Source organism: Silurus meridionalis, chromosome 10 (assembly GCF_014805685.1).
Source record: "Silurus meridionalis isolate SWU-2019-XX chromosome 10, ASM1480568v1, whole genome shotgun sequence".
Taxonomy (NCBI): Eukaryota; Metazoa; Chordata; class Actinopteri; order Siluriformes; family Siluridae; genus Silurus; species Silurus meridionalis.
Genome location: NC_060893.1, coordinates 27,441,321 through 27,456,143, shown reverse-complemented (window position 1 = coordinate 27,456,143; position 14,823 = coordinate 27,441,321). Strand labels below are relative to the sequence as shown.

General features: G+C 41.4%; 1 protein-coding gene, 1 long non-coding RNA gene and 1 gene segment (V, D, J or C); 2 read left to right on the top strand and 1 right to left on the bottom strand.

The window, feature by feature from the left end:
• Positions 1-2,266: 2,266 nt before the first annotated feature.
• On the bottom strand, positions 2,267-3,178 carry LOC124392848. The gene is made up of 2 exons (XR_006927226.1): positions 3,121-3,178; positions 2,267-2,700 (listed from the first exon to the last, which is right to left on the bottom strand). It is a non-coding gene; the product is annotated as an uncharacterized LOC124392848 (long non-coding RNA).
• Positions 3,179-3,280: 102 nt separating this feature from the next.
• LOC124392842 overlaps positions 3,281-14,823 on the top strand; it is a 69,975-nt gene continuing 58,432 nt past the window's right edge. Inside the window, 2 exon segments of the V gene segment in view lie at positions 3,281-3,440; positions 3,544-3,835. Coding sequence covers positions 3,389-3,440; positions 3,544-3,835 — 344 coding nt within the window.
• Positions 10,359-14,709, top strand: LOC124392839 (procathepsin L-like). Its single transcript, XM_046860091.1, is given in 8 exon segments — positions 10,359-10,446; positions 10,449-10,474; positions 11,587-11,709; positions 11,809-11,964; positions 12,057-12,281; positions 13,055-13,214; positions 13,839-13,944; positions 14,148-14,709. Coding segments are annotated over 8 exon segments (978 nt in total). The 5' UTR covers positions 10,359-10,361; the 3' UTR covers positions 14,245-14,709.

Here is a 14,823-nt window from a genome sequence, read left to right as displayed (position 1 = left end):
AACCTGCACACCGAGGTGTCCAGGTCCTGGGAGACCCCATATGTGGCCCGTACCTTTTCCCCGCACTCGCTATACACGAATATAGTTGGGTTTAAGGAGTACGGCTATGGGGAGAGGCCCAGGGTTGAGTTACGTGGCCATATTCGGGCCATTTAAATTGGAGAGAAAACGCCCTTTCGAGGCAAGGGCTGAGGCCCGGGGAATGAAGGCTCCACCCGGAGGTGGTGGCATTGGGCATTGGGCTTTGGATCAGAAGATCACAGGTTCAAATCCCACCACCACCACCACCAAGCTGCCACTGCTGGGCCCTTGAGCAAAGCCCTAAAAACCCTCCCCTCTCAGTTGTAAGTCGCTCTGGATAAGGGCGTCTGCCAAATGCTGCAAATGTAAATGTAAAAATGGTGGAGCAGATATGGCAGAGATATTACAGAGCCCAGGTGGATCTGTTTGTGAATCAGGAGACTTTGCGCTGTCCCCTCTATTTCTCTCTCTCTCTTACCCAGCCCCACTGGGGCTGGATGCCATGGTGCAGACATGGCCAAGGCACTGGCAAAGAGAATCCGCCAGGAAGGAGCCTATCTCCTCCTGGTGGCACCTTTTTGGCCGGGCAGACCATGGGAAATTCCTCCCAGGAGGGATCTCCTCTCACAGACCATCCTCCATTCTAGAGCTCATACAAAGGAGTTTGTATGCCGCTAGATGGCATCTGTTCACCATGTGGTGTCAGCACCACCAGTTGGACCCAGTCAACTGCCCGGTTGATTCAGTTCTGGAATTTTTGCAGAAACAGTTTGCCACAGGATTGGCTCCATCAACTTTAAATGTTTACATGTCCGATATCACGGCTTATTGTACCCTGCCTGCATTTCCTACAGAGCACCCAGAGGTTGAGGCCTGGGATATGACCCACAGTGCCTGTGTGGGACCTGGCCGTTGTGCTGGCGGCTCTATCTGAGCCCCTTCAAGTCCTTGGCCGAGGTGGCCCTTAGGTATTTGTCAGTAAAGACCGCCTTTTTTCTGGCAATTTCTTCCTTTAAGAGGGTCGGGACCTACAGGCTCTTTCAATCATCACCACTGGTATGAGGTGTTTTTGCTGATACGCTGTGTTAGGTTTTCTCCACTTTAGTGTCATCTGTCTAAAAGACATTGCATGGTTAAGGAATGAGGAGGAACTAAATGTGCTGAGAGAGAAAGACTGAGAAACACATTCAACATCACATCATACAGCGTTTGAAACATTTTAACTTACTAATAAAACTGTAGAAAATGTGCATGATTCAGTATCTTAGTTGATATTACTCATGGCAACTTCCGATTTCTGAGAGATGAGATGACGACACGAATATGTGATCGTGCTGAGTTTATTTCATTCAAAGATTTTACACTTATTTACATCACACTCATTATAGTGTAGTGATTGTAGATGTTTATGTATAATATCATGTTGGCTCCTGGCTCACTTGATATCCAGCAATAAAAAGGAGTGACTGTGTCTGCCCAGTATTTTATTATTATTATTATTATTATTATTATTATTATTATTATTATTATTATTATTATTATTATTTTCATCTAAACAGCTGCCATTTTTGGTCAAACAGTGTATATGATTTATTATGTAAAGAAATTTGTAATAATTTAAGCATTGTGTTTAAGAGCGAGCTGTAAAATCATTAAGATGTATTTAATAATAATTAATTGAGGTCGACACAATTCCAGCTGCTCCAAATCGATCAGGTTTTTCACTGAAAAATAAATGAGAGTTTCTGCGGCTTTACAGGCAATGGGAGAGGCAGTTAGTCATCAGAATACAGTGACCTCTAGTGGTAAACAGTGGGATATATTCAAGATGATCAGAATAATAAATCTGATTGTAATCTGTAGCTGATACACATGCTGTTTATCAACGTTTTAAAATTGTGCATTAGACAGAATTATCATAAAATAGATGAACTTTTAGAAAAGGTTTGTATCCGAAATTATTATATAATCAAACCAGAGTTCAGTTCTGACTACAGTTTAAAATGGATGTAGGAGAGCAGAACTGAGCAGCAGTTAGTGGAGATCAGTGAACTGAGAGAGAGATTTCCATGGAGACGACTGAGTGATTCTGTTTCTCCCAGAATAGAGCAGAACTTTCACCAGATGTTCAACTTCCTTCAGCCAAACTCAGTGAAGCACAACACACAGCACTGAATCTCCAGCTAAACACACTCTCTCATCACACTGATAATGACTATTAACTCGAATAAAAGAACACACAATGTCCAAAATGAAGCTTTATTTCAGCAGAGCAAAACTACAGGAAGAGCAACAGGACAGTGAAGAGAGGAAAGACAGAAATGTCAGCATTGTGTAGAATTGAAACTCGATTGTAGATGGATGTGTGAGCAGCTCAGTGTTCAGTTCTATCTTGGAGCTGTTGGTCTTAACACTGGCTCTTTCTGAACGTGAGCGGATGATGGACACCACCATGGGAGACGGTACAGACAAACTCCTCCCCCTTTTCCCACAGTTCTTTGCTGAGGGTCAGGGTGCTGCTGCGTGTGTAACCGTCCTTCTTGTGTTCTTCTGGGCTGGTCAGAACCCCGTCCTTCACCTCTGAGCCGTCCACCGTCCAGCTCACCAGCGCCCCCTGTGGAGAGTAGGCAGACAGCAGGCTGTGCTCCAGGGGTGCTGCATCATAGCTGGCCCCAGCTTCTGAACAAAGAAAACAAATTTCATTGTGCTGTAATGTCGATGTGATAAATAAAGTGAGTTTATAATCACAAAGACTTAGAACTATTTAGGTGGCCTGGTTTCATTTATGCATTTTGGCAGATGCAAATATCCAGAGCTACTTACATTTTATCTGATTCATACTGTACAACTGAACAGCTATGGAGTTAAGGGCCCTGCTCAGGGGCCCAGGAGTAGCAGCTTGGTGTGACTCACAACCTTCAATGTCCAATGCCTTATCCACTAAGCTACCACCTCCCCACTCAACAACACAAGCACACTGGACATTTATTACATATTCAATAATATAATAACTACAAACATTATATTTCACTTTCATTATTTGTGTGATGTTATAAAAAGTACATTTTTACACTTAATAAAGAAGTCAAATGAACTTACTGATGATCAGTTTGGTTCCTCCACAGAAAGTTCACCAGTGATACATTCTAATGAAAACTTTGAACAAAAATCTCTTACGCTACAGTGACCACACACACACACACACACACACACACACACACACACACACACACACACACACACACACACACACACACACAGTTGTGGTATTTACATATGTGTGTGTGTGACTGCTGCACACACTTTAAGAGCTGTAGTGCTGATCAGAGTGTGTTCAGTCCTTTCAGAGCCACTGACACGCAGCACAATGATGATGGTACTGATTCTACTGCTGGGGACACTGGGACTCCTCGCTCACCGTGAGACTCTCTTTACTTTTATTATTCCTACAAATCATCACATCACTCTCACACTCATTACTACATTTGTTTCCATTATTCAACTCTGCATCCTTTTCTTTAGAGTCCTTTGGGGAAATCGTCCTGACTCAGTCTCCAGGATCTCAGACTGTTTCTCCAGGAGACACTGTTACTCTCAGCTGTACAACCAGTCAGAGTGTTTACAGTAACCTCGCCTGGTACCTGCAGAAACCTGAAGAAGCTCCTAAACTCCTGATCTATGCTGCAACTTCTCGTCAGTCTGGGATTCCAGATCGTTTCAGTGGCAGTGGATCTGGTACACAGTTTAGTCTAAAAATCTCTGGAGTTCAGTCTGAAGATGCAGGAGATTATTACTGTCAGCAGGGTTACAGCGGGTACACACAGTGTTATAGCACCGTACAAAAACCTCCCTCAGCTGTAGAGGAAGTGCTCTGAGTCAGAAACACACAGATCTGAAAACAGCTGCAGAGCTGCTAAAGCTGCACTCCACTGAACATCATTTGATTACTCTCACATTTATAGGTAGATCTGTTAAGATGATATTATTTAACACTGAGTCCTTTAGGAAATAACAATTTCTGGAATACATGTTCTCCAGCTTTTGTCTTCAGTGCTTCTTGTATGAAAATAACTATTTCTTATACAACCACCATACCAAAGTATTTGTGTAGATAAAAACAGAATGCAATTTTTTTTATAAATATCATAAACCTGTATTTAATTTGCAATTAAACATAGGAAACATATCAAATGTTTAAAAATAAGGTAATTAAAAAAAAAATCTGGTGAAAAGAAACACTTAAGTATCTAATGAGGTTGATTGACAGCAGGTCAGTGAGATGATTGGGGTATAAATTGTGTAAGTTAGAGAAGCAGAGTCTCTTAGAGGTAAAGATGGGCAGAACTTCACCAATCTGTGAAAACGTGTGTCTACAAACTGTGGAGAAATTCAGAATAATGTTCTTCAACATGACATTGCAAAACAATTGAATATCATCATTTACAGAACATTATATCATCAAAAGTTTCAAAGAATCTGGAGAAATTTCTGTGCACAAGAAACAAGGGTGAAAATCAATATAGGCTGTGATATTCTGGCCCTCAGGGGCCACTGCATTTAAAACAGTCATGATTCTGTAATGGAGAATCTCTGCATGGGATCATTAACACCTCCAGAAATCACTGTCTGTGAACACAGTTTGCATGTCATCCACAAATGCAGCTAAAATATCTTTCATGCAAAGAAGTAGTCATGCGAGAACATGATCGAGAAACACCACCATCCTCTCTGGGCCAAAGCTCATTTTAAATGTATTGATGCCTCCCTGGCCAAGACAACAATATTTTTGTGTCCTTTTGCATTTAATACACAATTTCTCATTTTGATGTGTGGTGATGAGCTCGATAGAATTCTTGCACTTGCTGATTTAATCATCTAATGATTCATGATTCATTTATTCATTGTATTCCTTTAAAAATGGCAGATGGACATATGTAAAAGTCTCTTCAAACATGACTCTGTCAGCGGGCACGGGTGCAACGGTAGGTGCAGAGTGACTGGATGGGAGGATCCAAATGCAGGATGCACACAAGGTTATGGGGGAAAAACTGAATTTAATAATTAAAGCAAGGGGCAAAGGCAAAAACAGAATCCAAAACAGTCCAAACTTCAAAACCAGAGGCGGGGCGGAACAGAGGTCAAGGACAGGATCCAGAACAGGCAGGATGATCAGGATCAGAAACAGGAACTAGGGCAGGCAGGATGGCAAGAATAATCTTAGGGGCTAGACAGCCGGTAAGATAATCTGGCCCGGAACTAAAGTCTTGATTGTCCTTATATACACCGGGAGGCGCGGGAAAAAACGGCAAGATGGCCGCCGACCCGGAAGTGCTCGCCGCGGAACCGCAAGTGCATGCCGAGAAACCGGAAGTGCATGCTGCGAACCCGGAAGTGCGCGCAGTGTGCCCAGGAGATCCTGACAGTACCCCTCCACGACCGTCTCCAGACGGCCTCGCTCCAACCAATGCCGCGGTAGTAAAAGGCAGCAGACAATAGAGGCAAGGCCTCGCAATCCGCCCAGGGTGGGTGGAGGGGGACTGGAGGAGGGAAATGCTGGAAAGGCACAATAATCCTGTGGCACGTGAAATGCCAACGGCGGACACAGCGGGGCTTGAGGCGAACTGCTACGGGGTACAACGCATTGAAGGTCAGGAAAGGCTGAACAAAGCGTGGAGCGAGCCTCCAGGTGGCTGCCCCAAGCACTTTCCGGCCGATGTGATATGGCGGAGCAATGCCCTCTGCGGAGGTCTGAGGCGGAGCGACGCCCTCTGCGGAGGTCTGAGGCGGAGCGACGCCCTCTGCGGAGGTCTGAGGCGGAGCGACGCCCTCTGCGGAGGTCTGAACCACGTTGTCAGCAAAACCCGTGGGTGGAGCGACATAGTCAGGCAAGATTGCGGCGACCTCGGCGGGACTCTGGAGCGGGGCGGTGACCTTGGTGGGACTCTGGAGCGGGGCGGCGACCTCGGCAGGACTCTGGAGCGGGGTGGCAATCTCGCCGGGACTCTGGAGCGGGGCGGCGACCTCGGCGGGACTCTGGAGCAGCTTGGGGGCATGCTCGGCAGGGCAGAAGAGCTGGGAGACGTTTCCAGTCAGGCAAGAAGGCTGAGGTTGGGCAGCCCTCCCTGCAGAGCTAAGGGGCCAGAGAGACAGCCGTTTCAAGAGGTTGTTTAATATTATTTGGTTTGCCATGGATTGTTCATGAAACACATGGAAATACTCCTCTCTCTCTGCTGGGGGCTGAGCTTTAAAATGTCTACCGTCTTGGTAGGGTCCCTGAATTGTTGGTCCATAGTGGAACTAGCCCAACGCTTTAAGACATCCACTGGGTTCATCTTTGGCCAGATTATTCTGTCAGCGGGCACGGGTGCAACGGTGGGTGCAACGGTAGGTGCAGAGTGACTGGATGGGAGGACCCAAATGCAGGATGCACACAAGGTTATGGGGAAAAAACTGAATTTAATAATTAAAGCAAGGGGCAAAAGCAAAAACAGAATCCAAAACAATCCAGGGTCAAAACAAGTCCAAAACAGTCCAAAAATCCAGAAACCGGCAAAACAGTACAATACAGGGCAGAGCAAAACATAAACCAAAACAGTCCAAACTTCAAAACGAGAGGCGGGGTGGAACAGAGGTCAAGGACAGGATCCAGAACAGGCAGGATGATCAGGATCAGAAACAGGAACTAGGGAAGGCAGGATGGCAAGAATAATCTCAGGGGCTAGAAAGCCGGTAAAATAATCTGGCCTGGAACTAAAGTCTTGATTGTCCTTATATACACCGGGAGGCGCGGGAAAAAACGGCAAGATGGCCGCCGACCCGGATGTGCTCACTGCGGAACCGGAAGTGCGTGCCGTGAAACCGGAAGTGCGCGCAGTGTGCCCAGGAGATCCTGACAGACTCAGACTGTGTGTCCTTCCTTTTAAATGTCCCTGTTACAGGGACAACATAATTCTCAGTATATTCTACATCCAGCTGTTTGTTTTTTAAATAGTTAACTCAAAGTAAGCAGACAGATGTTCCTGATTAAATTCAGACTATTTCATATGCATTTGAGGTCTGTTGCTGTAAGGTTTAAATAGAATGCACAGAATCAGAAAGATAGCACAGCTATTTGGCACATTTAAAAAATATATAAATGCACTGGTATCTGACCAGCAGGATCCATTTCTGCCATTTCAGAACTGGTTTGAGCCACTGACTCGCACATATTCAGAAAACTGCAACTGACGCTGACACCACTTCTGTAGAGGAATACATGTACCTGCATGCTCCAACCAGAAGCCATGGATGACTGAAGAAGTACATGAGCTGCTGAGGACCTGAAACTCCACCTTACGTCAGGTGATAAGGTGGCCCTAGGAAAAACAATGTTTGAACTGGGTTATCAGAGAGGCAGTGTGTGCTCACGTCTATCAATTATAGGTGGTGTTCCTGAGCGTCCTGAGTAAAGAACATCGTCCAGGTAAGCTGCACAATATGGTACATCCTCATGTACAATATATATTAGCCATTAAACAACTCTGTCAACTTTAAGGATTCAGAAAGCTCATAAGAGCATACTCAAGTCTGGTTTTCTCTGAAAGTAATAAAACTATTATTTTTTTTAATCTGACTAAAGGTAAGCACACAAGTAGGGAACCAAAGTGACAGACTAAAGTGTTCTGGTGGGTAAAGACATCACTAATTTATAACCCAATATAAATCTATAAAAACTAGTAAAAGATAACAGCAGCTGATGTGTTGTTAGTCTTTAAATGCAATGAAAACACACAACAGCTCACATCCAGCTTAATATCTTTAATCATGGCGTGTGTATAAGCAATCTTCAAAGATTTTCTATATGACTGAGTTGTTTTAGTGCAGTGTTTTTATGAGGCTGTTTCATATGATCTACTCCTGATGACAAAAAGAAAGAAAGCAGAAATGACTGGAACGCAGTCTTGACGATATACACGGAGAGAAACCTGGTATAACATTCAGGGCATTATCCCGTTTTAACAAGCTGTTGTCATGCTTCAAAACAGAAGAAGCAGCAGATACATGACATTGCACCAGGCATTTATGAGCCTAAAGAGAGTATTTGAGAGTCTGTGGAGTTTTATTTTTGTACACATAAAGAAACACAACATTTATATCCACAAACTGATACAAATCTGTCAACCAGTATAACCTGCTCCTGCAAAGAGATGTGTTCAACACCTGTAGTCTAGCTAAAAGAATGTTATTATCTTTGGTATCAAAGCTGCACTGAGATTATCTCACACAAGCAATGAGACAGAAGCCTGATCAGTCAGACATTTACTACTTTAACCAGTACTGTGCCTGGGCTATGATGAGAAATAAAGCTGATTCATGCACTGATTTGTCTCTTGGTTTGATGGAAATCAATAAGGAAGCAGTTTCTAACCCATAGCTTATGGTGTAACTATTCATCAAACTCTAGATCGAAATCAGGAACCTTGTTATGGAAATATTGCAGTGAAACATCACATTTCTGTTTAGCACAATTAAGTAGCTGAGCTTCTGAGAAATACAACTGTAAAATCAACTTGGTTTATAAAGTCCATGGCGGATTAATATTGTAGACTAAAATCTAAATCTACACAAGAAAGTGTTTGCAACGTGGCCCATTATAACAAAATGCAATTAAAGATAATGAAGAAAAATCTGTAGAGTAGAAATGATTTCTTAGAAAAACAACTGCTGTAACTTTAAAGAAACACTTTTTCCCCCACGTTAACAGGATGTGGTTTTATAGAAGCAGCACTAAATATGGTCATATGGTTGTTTTGAGTTTTTAGTGCCATGTGAAGTTTCACTTTCAAATGAGTCTTTAATGTGATGATACACATGTTAGAAATAAACACACACTCAGCATACAATACATACCTGATAAAAACCAGATGATCATACACAAATCATATTCTTTATCTTAAAACACACACACACACACACACACACACACACACACTGCACCTAAATGTAATTAATTAAATTAAATTGATTGTAAAACGTGAAAATCAACTTCAATTTGTCACGGGTTAACTAAAGTTATATTCGAGTTCTGCAAGTGTGTTTATTTTTTAATTATACCTTTAAATACATCTGATACTTTTCAGTAAAGAAAAACAGATTCTAGAGATAAAAAGGAAAAGATCATGTGGGTGAGGTCATTTCCTCCTATAGCATTATATACATTAAGATCTACAGACTGTACTCAGTCTCCTGCCAACACACACACAGGTAAGAGCTATCTCTGTTTCTCACACACACACACACACACACACACACACACACACACACTCACACACACACACACACACACACTAGATTTAACATTTATTTACATTACATTTACGTTACATTATCAGATAAACCATATTGTTGCATGTCAGTATAAGTGATACTCCTCTTTTAGGTCTGATGGCAGAGAGGAACATACTGTAGCATGTAGAAAATGTGATCTGATCTGTGAGAAAGGAAATAAACGAAACCAACGTAGGGCAGAATGACCACATTTCCATTTTCACATGTAAACTACAGTATAAAAGTCTAAAGAGTGAATGTGTACTTTAATTAACCCCAGAAATCTTCCACACATTGCATTTAGGGTTGGGGACTGGTCTCACCTTCCATGGGGGGAAAATGTAGCTGATTGTCCAAATAACAGCGTGTCATTATTAACCCCACCCACATAGTAACTATTTATTACCATCATTATTGTTGTTGTCATTGTTGCTGTTCTTCAGAATATCTTGGCCATCATATTCTTTAACAGTCTGAATTATTCTCATAATCTGAATTTAACGTACATTTCAAGATAACTAGAGACATGTTTAACTCCATACTGATACATTAATAAACATCTATAATATGGATATTTAATAGCACCGCTAATCATCACACACTGATCTGTGCAGGTTGAACTTCTCTCCTCTGTGAAGGCATTAAACTAGATTTTGAGGTGTGGCTTTGGGGATCAGAGACCATTTTGCTATTAGTGAGATCAGACACTGATGTTGGTATGTTCAGGGAGGTTTTAGTTCATCCCCAAGTGGGGTTGAAAAGGTCAGTTCTCTTTTTGCAGGACTCTCGAGTTTCTCCTCTTCAATGTTCACACCAAAAACCTTGTGATCATGGAGTGTGCTTTGTGTACATCGTTCTGCTGGAACACTTTGAGAATCTCAGTTCTTTATATAATGTGACTTTGTGGACACACTTTGGGGAAGAAACACACATGGCTGTGATGGTTACATGCTCTTGGCTGTATCATGAACACGCATAATCATTAACACAATATGATCTCGAGCAAAACCAGTTATCATGTGTTTACAGTCTCAATGATGCGTGTTCTGCTTCTGACTCTGCTGCTGTCTGGGGTTTGCTGTGATATGAATCTGGACGGCTCTTGGAGGTCTTGGAAAAATAATTCAATAAAAACTACAGCGATGCGGTGAGAACACAAATTACATATTAATTTCATGTTTTGAAAACTTAAAATCAATCGCCATAAAACAACATAAAGGTGAGCATCCTGCATTACTAACAACAAATCATTATTGTAACATCACTGAAGATATGAGATTCTTTTATTCTACTAAACATACACAACTAGTAAACCTGTCGTAGGGCCACTGTTCTAATGATATGAGCTGCTTCTTTCCAACACAAAGAGATCAGTGCCTGAGTGTGAGACAGAGGGGGTAGTTAGAGAACCAGAGTGATTTGCATCCATAGCTTTTATTCAACAAGACCACGCTGAAATCAAACAGATCTTAAAGTCTTTATGTACTTTTTTAGTTTGCCTGAAACTTTAGCTACAAGAAATGCTAACTACATACAGTGATAGGATTTAAACAGCCCAGCCCTACATCATCAGCAGCTAGTCTGCCTTTGACCACCAGAGGGAGACGAAGGACCAGGCTGAACTTATCAAGACCAATGAACTCCACCTGTTCACCTTAAAGCAGCATGAAGACTCTACGCTCAGATTCAGTTTTAGTGTTTGGGTGAAAGACTTTTTAAACACGCAGTCTCTTTTCTGATTTAGACTGACCTCACCTTCCCAACAAATCACTCTCTGGAGTTCAATCTCTTAAAAACAAACACACAAAAAAAGAATCCTGTAATTTTACTGCTATTAATACATGTACAAGTAATTTAAGATTCACAAATGAACCCTTATTAGGTTTATTATAGGCTTTTATTTCCTCCTTGTTTTATTTACACACACACACACACACACACACACACACACACACACATATATATTTATTCTCATAATAGATTGTTTTTAAATAGATGAAGTGAGTAGATTGTAATGTTGGAGACCCCTGAGTGAAAATATAACACAAAGCTAGATCCTCATATTTTCAGAATTTACTGAGACTGAAAGTCAGAGCAAGCTAATAAAGGAAGTGTCTTGAAAGAAGAGTCATGAGATTGGATTTCTGCTCGTCTAGATTGACTTTTTTTACAATTATAAATACAACAGGTAGCACCTCACATAAATACATTTGTTAGAAAGATTTTTTATGGTTTTCTGGGTTTGTTTTTGTGTGTCAGATGGAGGAAGCATACAGGAGATCAGTTTGGGAGCAGAAGGTTTTAGAAGTGAAGAAGCACAATGAAGAAGCTGCAGCAGGACTTCACACCTTTACCACTGGCCTCAATCACCTTTCAGACATGGTATGATCCAGTGTTCCATGACTTCTTTATTTTCGGGTTCATGTGACTTCATGTAGAAGCAAAATATTCTTTGTCCATTTCTTTTGTGTGTTTATGTAGACTGCAGAAGAAGTCAATGCTAAGCTGAATGGTCTGAGGATGGAGAACTTTTCTCCTCAGGATGATGATGATAATTTTACCTTTCCAATTAATTTCCCTCTTCCTCCCAGTGTGAACTGGACTGAGGATGGATTTGTCACTCCTGTTCAGAACCAGGTATCATCTCCAACAATCACGCTAACAAATATATGTGCTCTTCTGTTTTGTGAAGCAACATTTGTGTGTGTGTGTGTGTGTTTTTGGTGTAGGGTAATTGCAACTCATGCTGGGCATTCAGTGCAGTTGGAGCTTTAGAAGCTCAGATGAAGAAAAAGAAGGGTGTGCTGGTTCCTCTGAGTGTTCAGCAGCTGGTGGACTGCAGTCATTTGGCAGGAAATCATGGCTGCTTTGGAGGACTTCTAACTAATGCATTTCATTACATTGTAAACAATGAAGGAATCAGCAAGGAGTCTGAATACCCTTATGAAGATAAGGTACAACTATTTTCCCAGCGTCTCATTAGTCCTTGTGTGCTTGATGCATTGTTAGATAATTGTGTGGAAGTAGAGCAGTAATATAAATACAGTTCACACTGGTACAGAGTCTGGTGTTCACCCAGCACTCATCAACAATCTCAAATATTAAGGTCATCATGATTGTAATCCCTCTCCAAATCTACAAAACATCTACAGACAGGTTTAACTTCAGAAATCTCTGCAAGAATAAAGATTTTGTGAACTGTTCCATGTCCTGGATGTCTACATCAGCTCTTCTCCAGAATATTAGCAGACTTTTCTGGGGAAGGTGAGGAGTTTAAATCCTCTATAAATGGAACAACCTCTTTAGGGCCCAAAATCCCAGGCCTTCAGCCAATAGGTACTAAAAGCGATATCCCTGCAGGAAGTAAGATATATATATCAAACAAACACATCTCTGAGTTTTATCCACTCCTGCAGCCTTTTCTGCTGATGTGAACGTTTCTTACTTGCCAATGTATCTTTAAGCACAGACATGGAGTCATGAACACCAGAGATTCCTGATGCTTCCTGTTGTTGTTACTACATGTGTGTGTTAATATGCCTTAAAGTCTGCATGAAGTTCACTTCACCACCACCACCACCACCTGAAAGCCCAGACTTTACCAGAGTCTTCACACAGTTTCAGTAACTATTATACCACCACACACTCGTGTAGGTGTCGGTTCTCTGCTCTTTCTTCTGTCACGATATCAAATATTTTGTATTTAATTGAATGTTTTGTTCTGTAGGAGGTGTTCTGCCGTCGTGCTCATAATTATGGGCACTGTAAGGGTTACCGGGTTCTTCCACGTTATAATGAGTTTGAGCTGCAGAAGGTGGTGGCTACCATCGGACCGGTTGCAGTGGGAATCAATGCCAACATGACCTCGTTTCACCACTACAAGGATGGTAATGAGCACACACACACACACACACACACACACACACACACACACACACACTGTACTGATCACTTTACAGTGAATCAAATCTCAGTGTGTGATATTTTTGTAGTATTAACAGTAGTAAAGAATCTGCTAAAGTATTTTATTCATGTGAATGTTTTTCATGTGATATATCTGGGTTTCTGTACAGTGTGTAATGTGGAAATGCCTGTGTGTGTGTGTGTGTGTGTGTGTGTGTGTGTGTGTGTATAAACACTGTTAGATTTCTCAACCTCCGTTACATCACTCCAGTCTTAATGAGACGTGTGTGCAGGACTGTTTATGACAAAGCACACACACACACACACACACACACACACACACACACACACACACACACTCACACAACCACATACATACTATTTATACCTGTTATTTACAGTAATTTCCCAGAAATATATGAACTAATATTTATTTTAACTACAGTAATGTTACTACCTGACCAGGTGCACGTATGGAGGAGGGGATACATGATTTAAACGCTTCATGCAGAACTGCATGTGTGTTAAAGTTCAGAGTTTACAAACAACATTCTGAAGTGTGTGTGTGTGTGTGTGTGTGTGTGTGTGTGTGTGTGTGTTTTATTTAGGTATATATAACGAAACGTCATGTCCTTCTTTACCATTAAATCATGCTGTTCTGATAGTTGGATATGGAAAAGAAGATGGGAGACAATACTGGCTGGTCAAAAACAGGTTTCTCTCTCGCCCTCTCTCTCTTTCTCACACACTCACACACACACACACACACACACACACACTCACAGTGTCATTCTTTTATGCTATTTATTTGTGCTACTTTTAAAAATAAATTTTATGTAACTAATATTGATTATGAAATAACTGACTGAAATACCCCCCTCTCTTTCTTTCTTTCTACCCCCTTCTCTCTCTCCTAGTTGGAGTGATAATTGGGGAGAAGGAGGATATATACGAATGCTGCGGAACCAGAATCAGTGTGGAATCGGCACCTACAGTGTTGTCCCCATCATCTGAACTCATTCATCACAAATCACTTTTTATTTGTATTTTTCAGGCTTTAATCAGACGTGTTTATTTGTAGAAGTATAATTAGCTCTTGTATGTTAGTTTCTGATGGTCATGATGAGGAAGAATCTCTGATTTTTATCATACCAAAGTTGTTATATTGGTTCCTGTGTTTATATATTACTGTTTTCTAATAATTCTCTCCACAATGGTTCCTCTCAGGAGTTCCTCTGTGGTTCCTCTCCACAGTCTGGCCCTCCATCCTTCATCCTGATCTACATTCTCTGTTAGTCCAATATCCAAAACTTATTATTTTTCATAGTGTCTCTGTGCATATTTAACCAGATGGTGTGTGTGTGTGTGTGTGTGTGTGTGTGTGTGTGTGTTATAATGTTTTCTTTCATTTTGTGTGTTAAACATTAATTGTGAACTGACAGCAGTTTGAAAATAAAGTTTCTGATAGAAACTGTTTAATGTTGAATGATTCATGGGATTACCCTCGCCTGGGATCTAACACTGCTTTTCCTCAATCATCTACTAAAGTTTTATTTTTTTTATTTACTCAATCTTCTTATACACCTTGCTTTC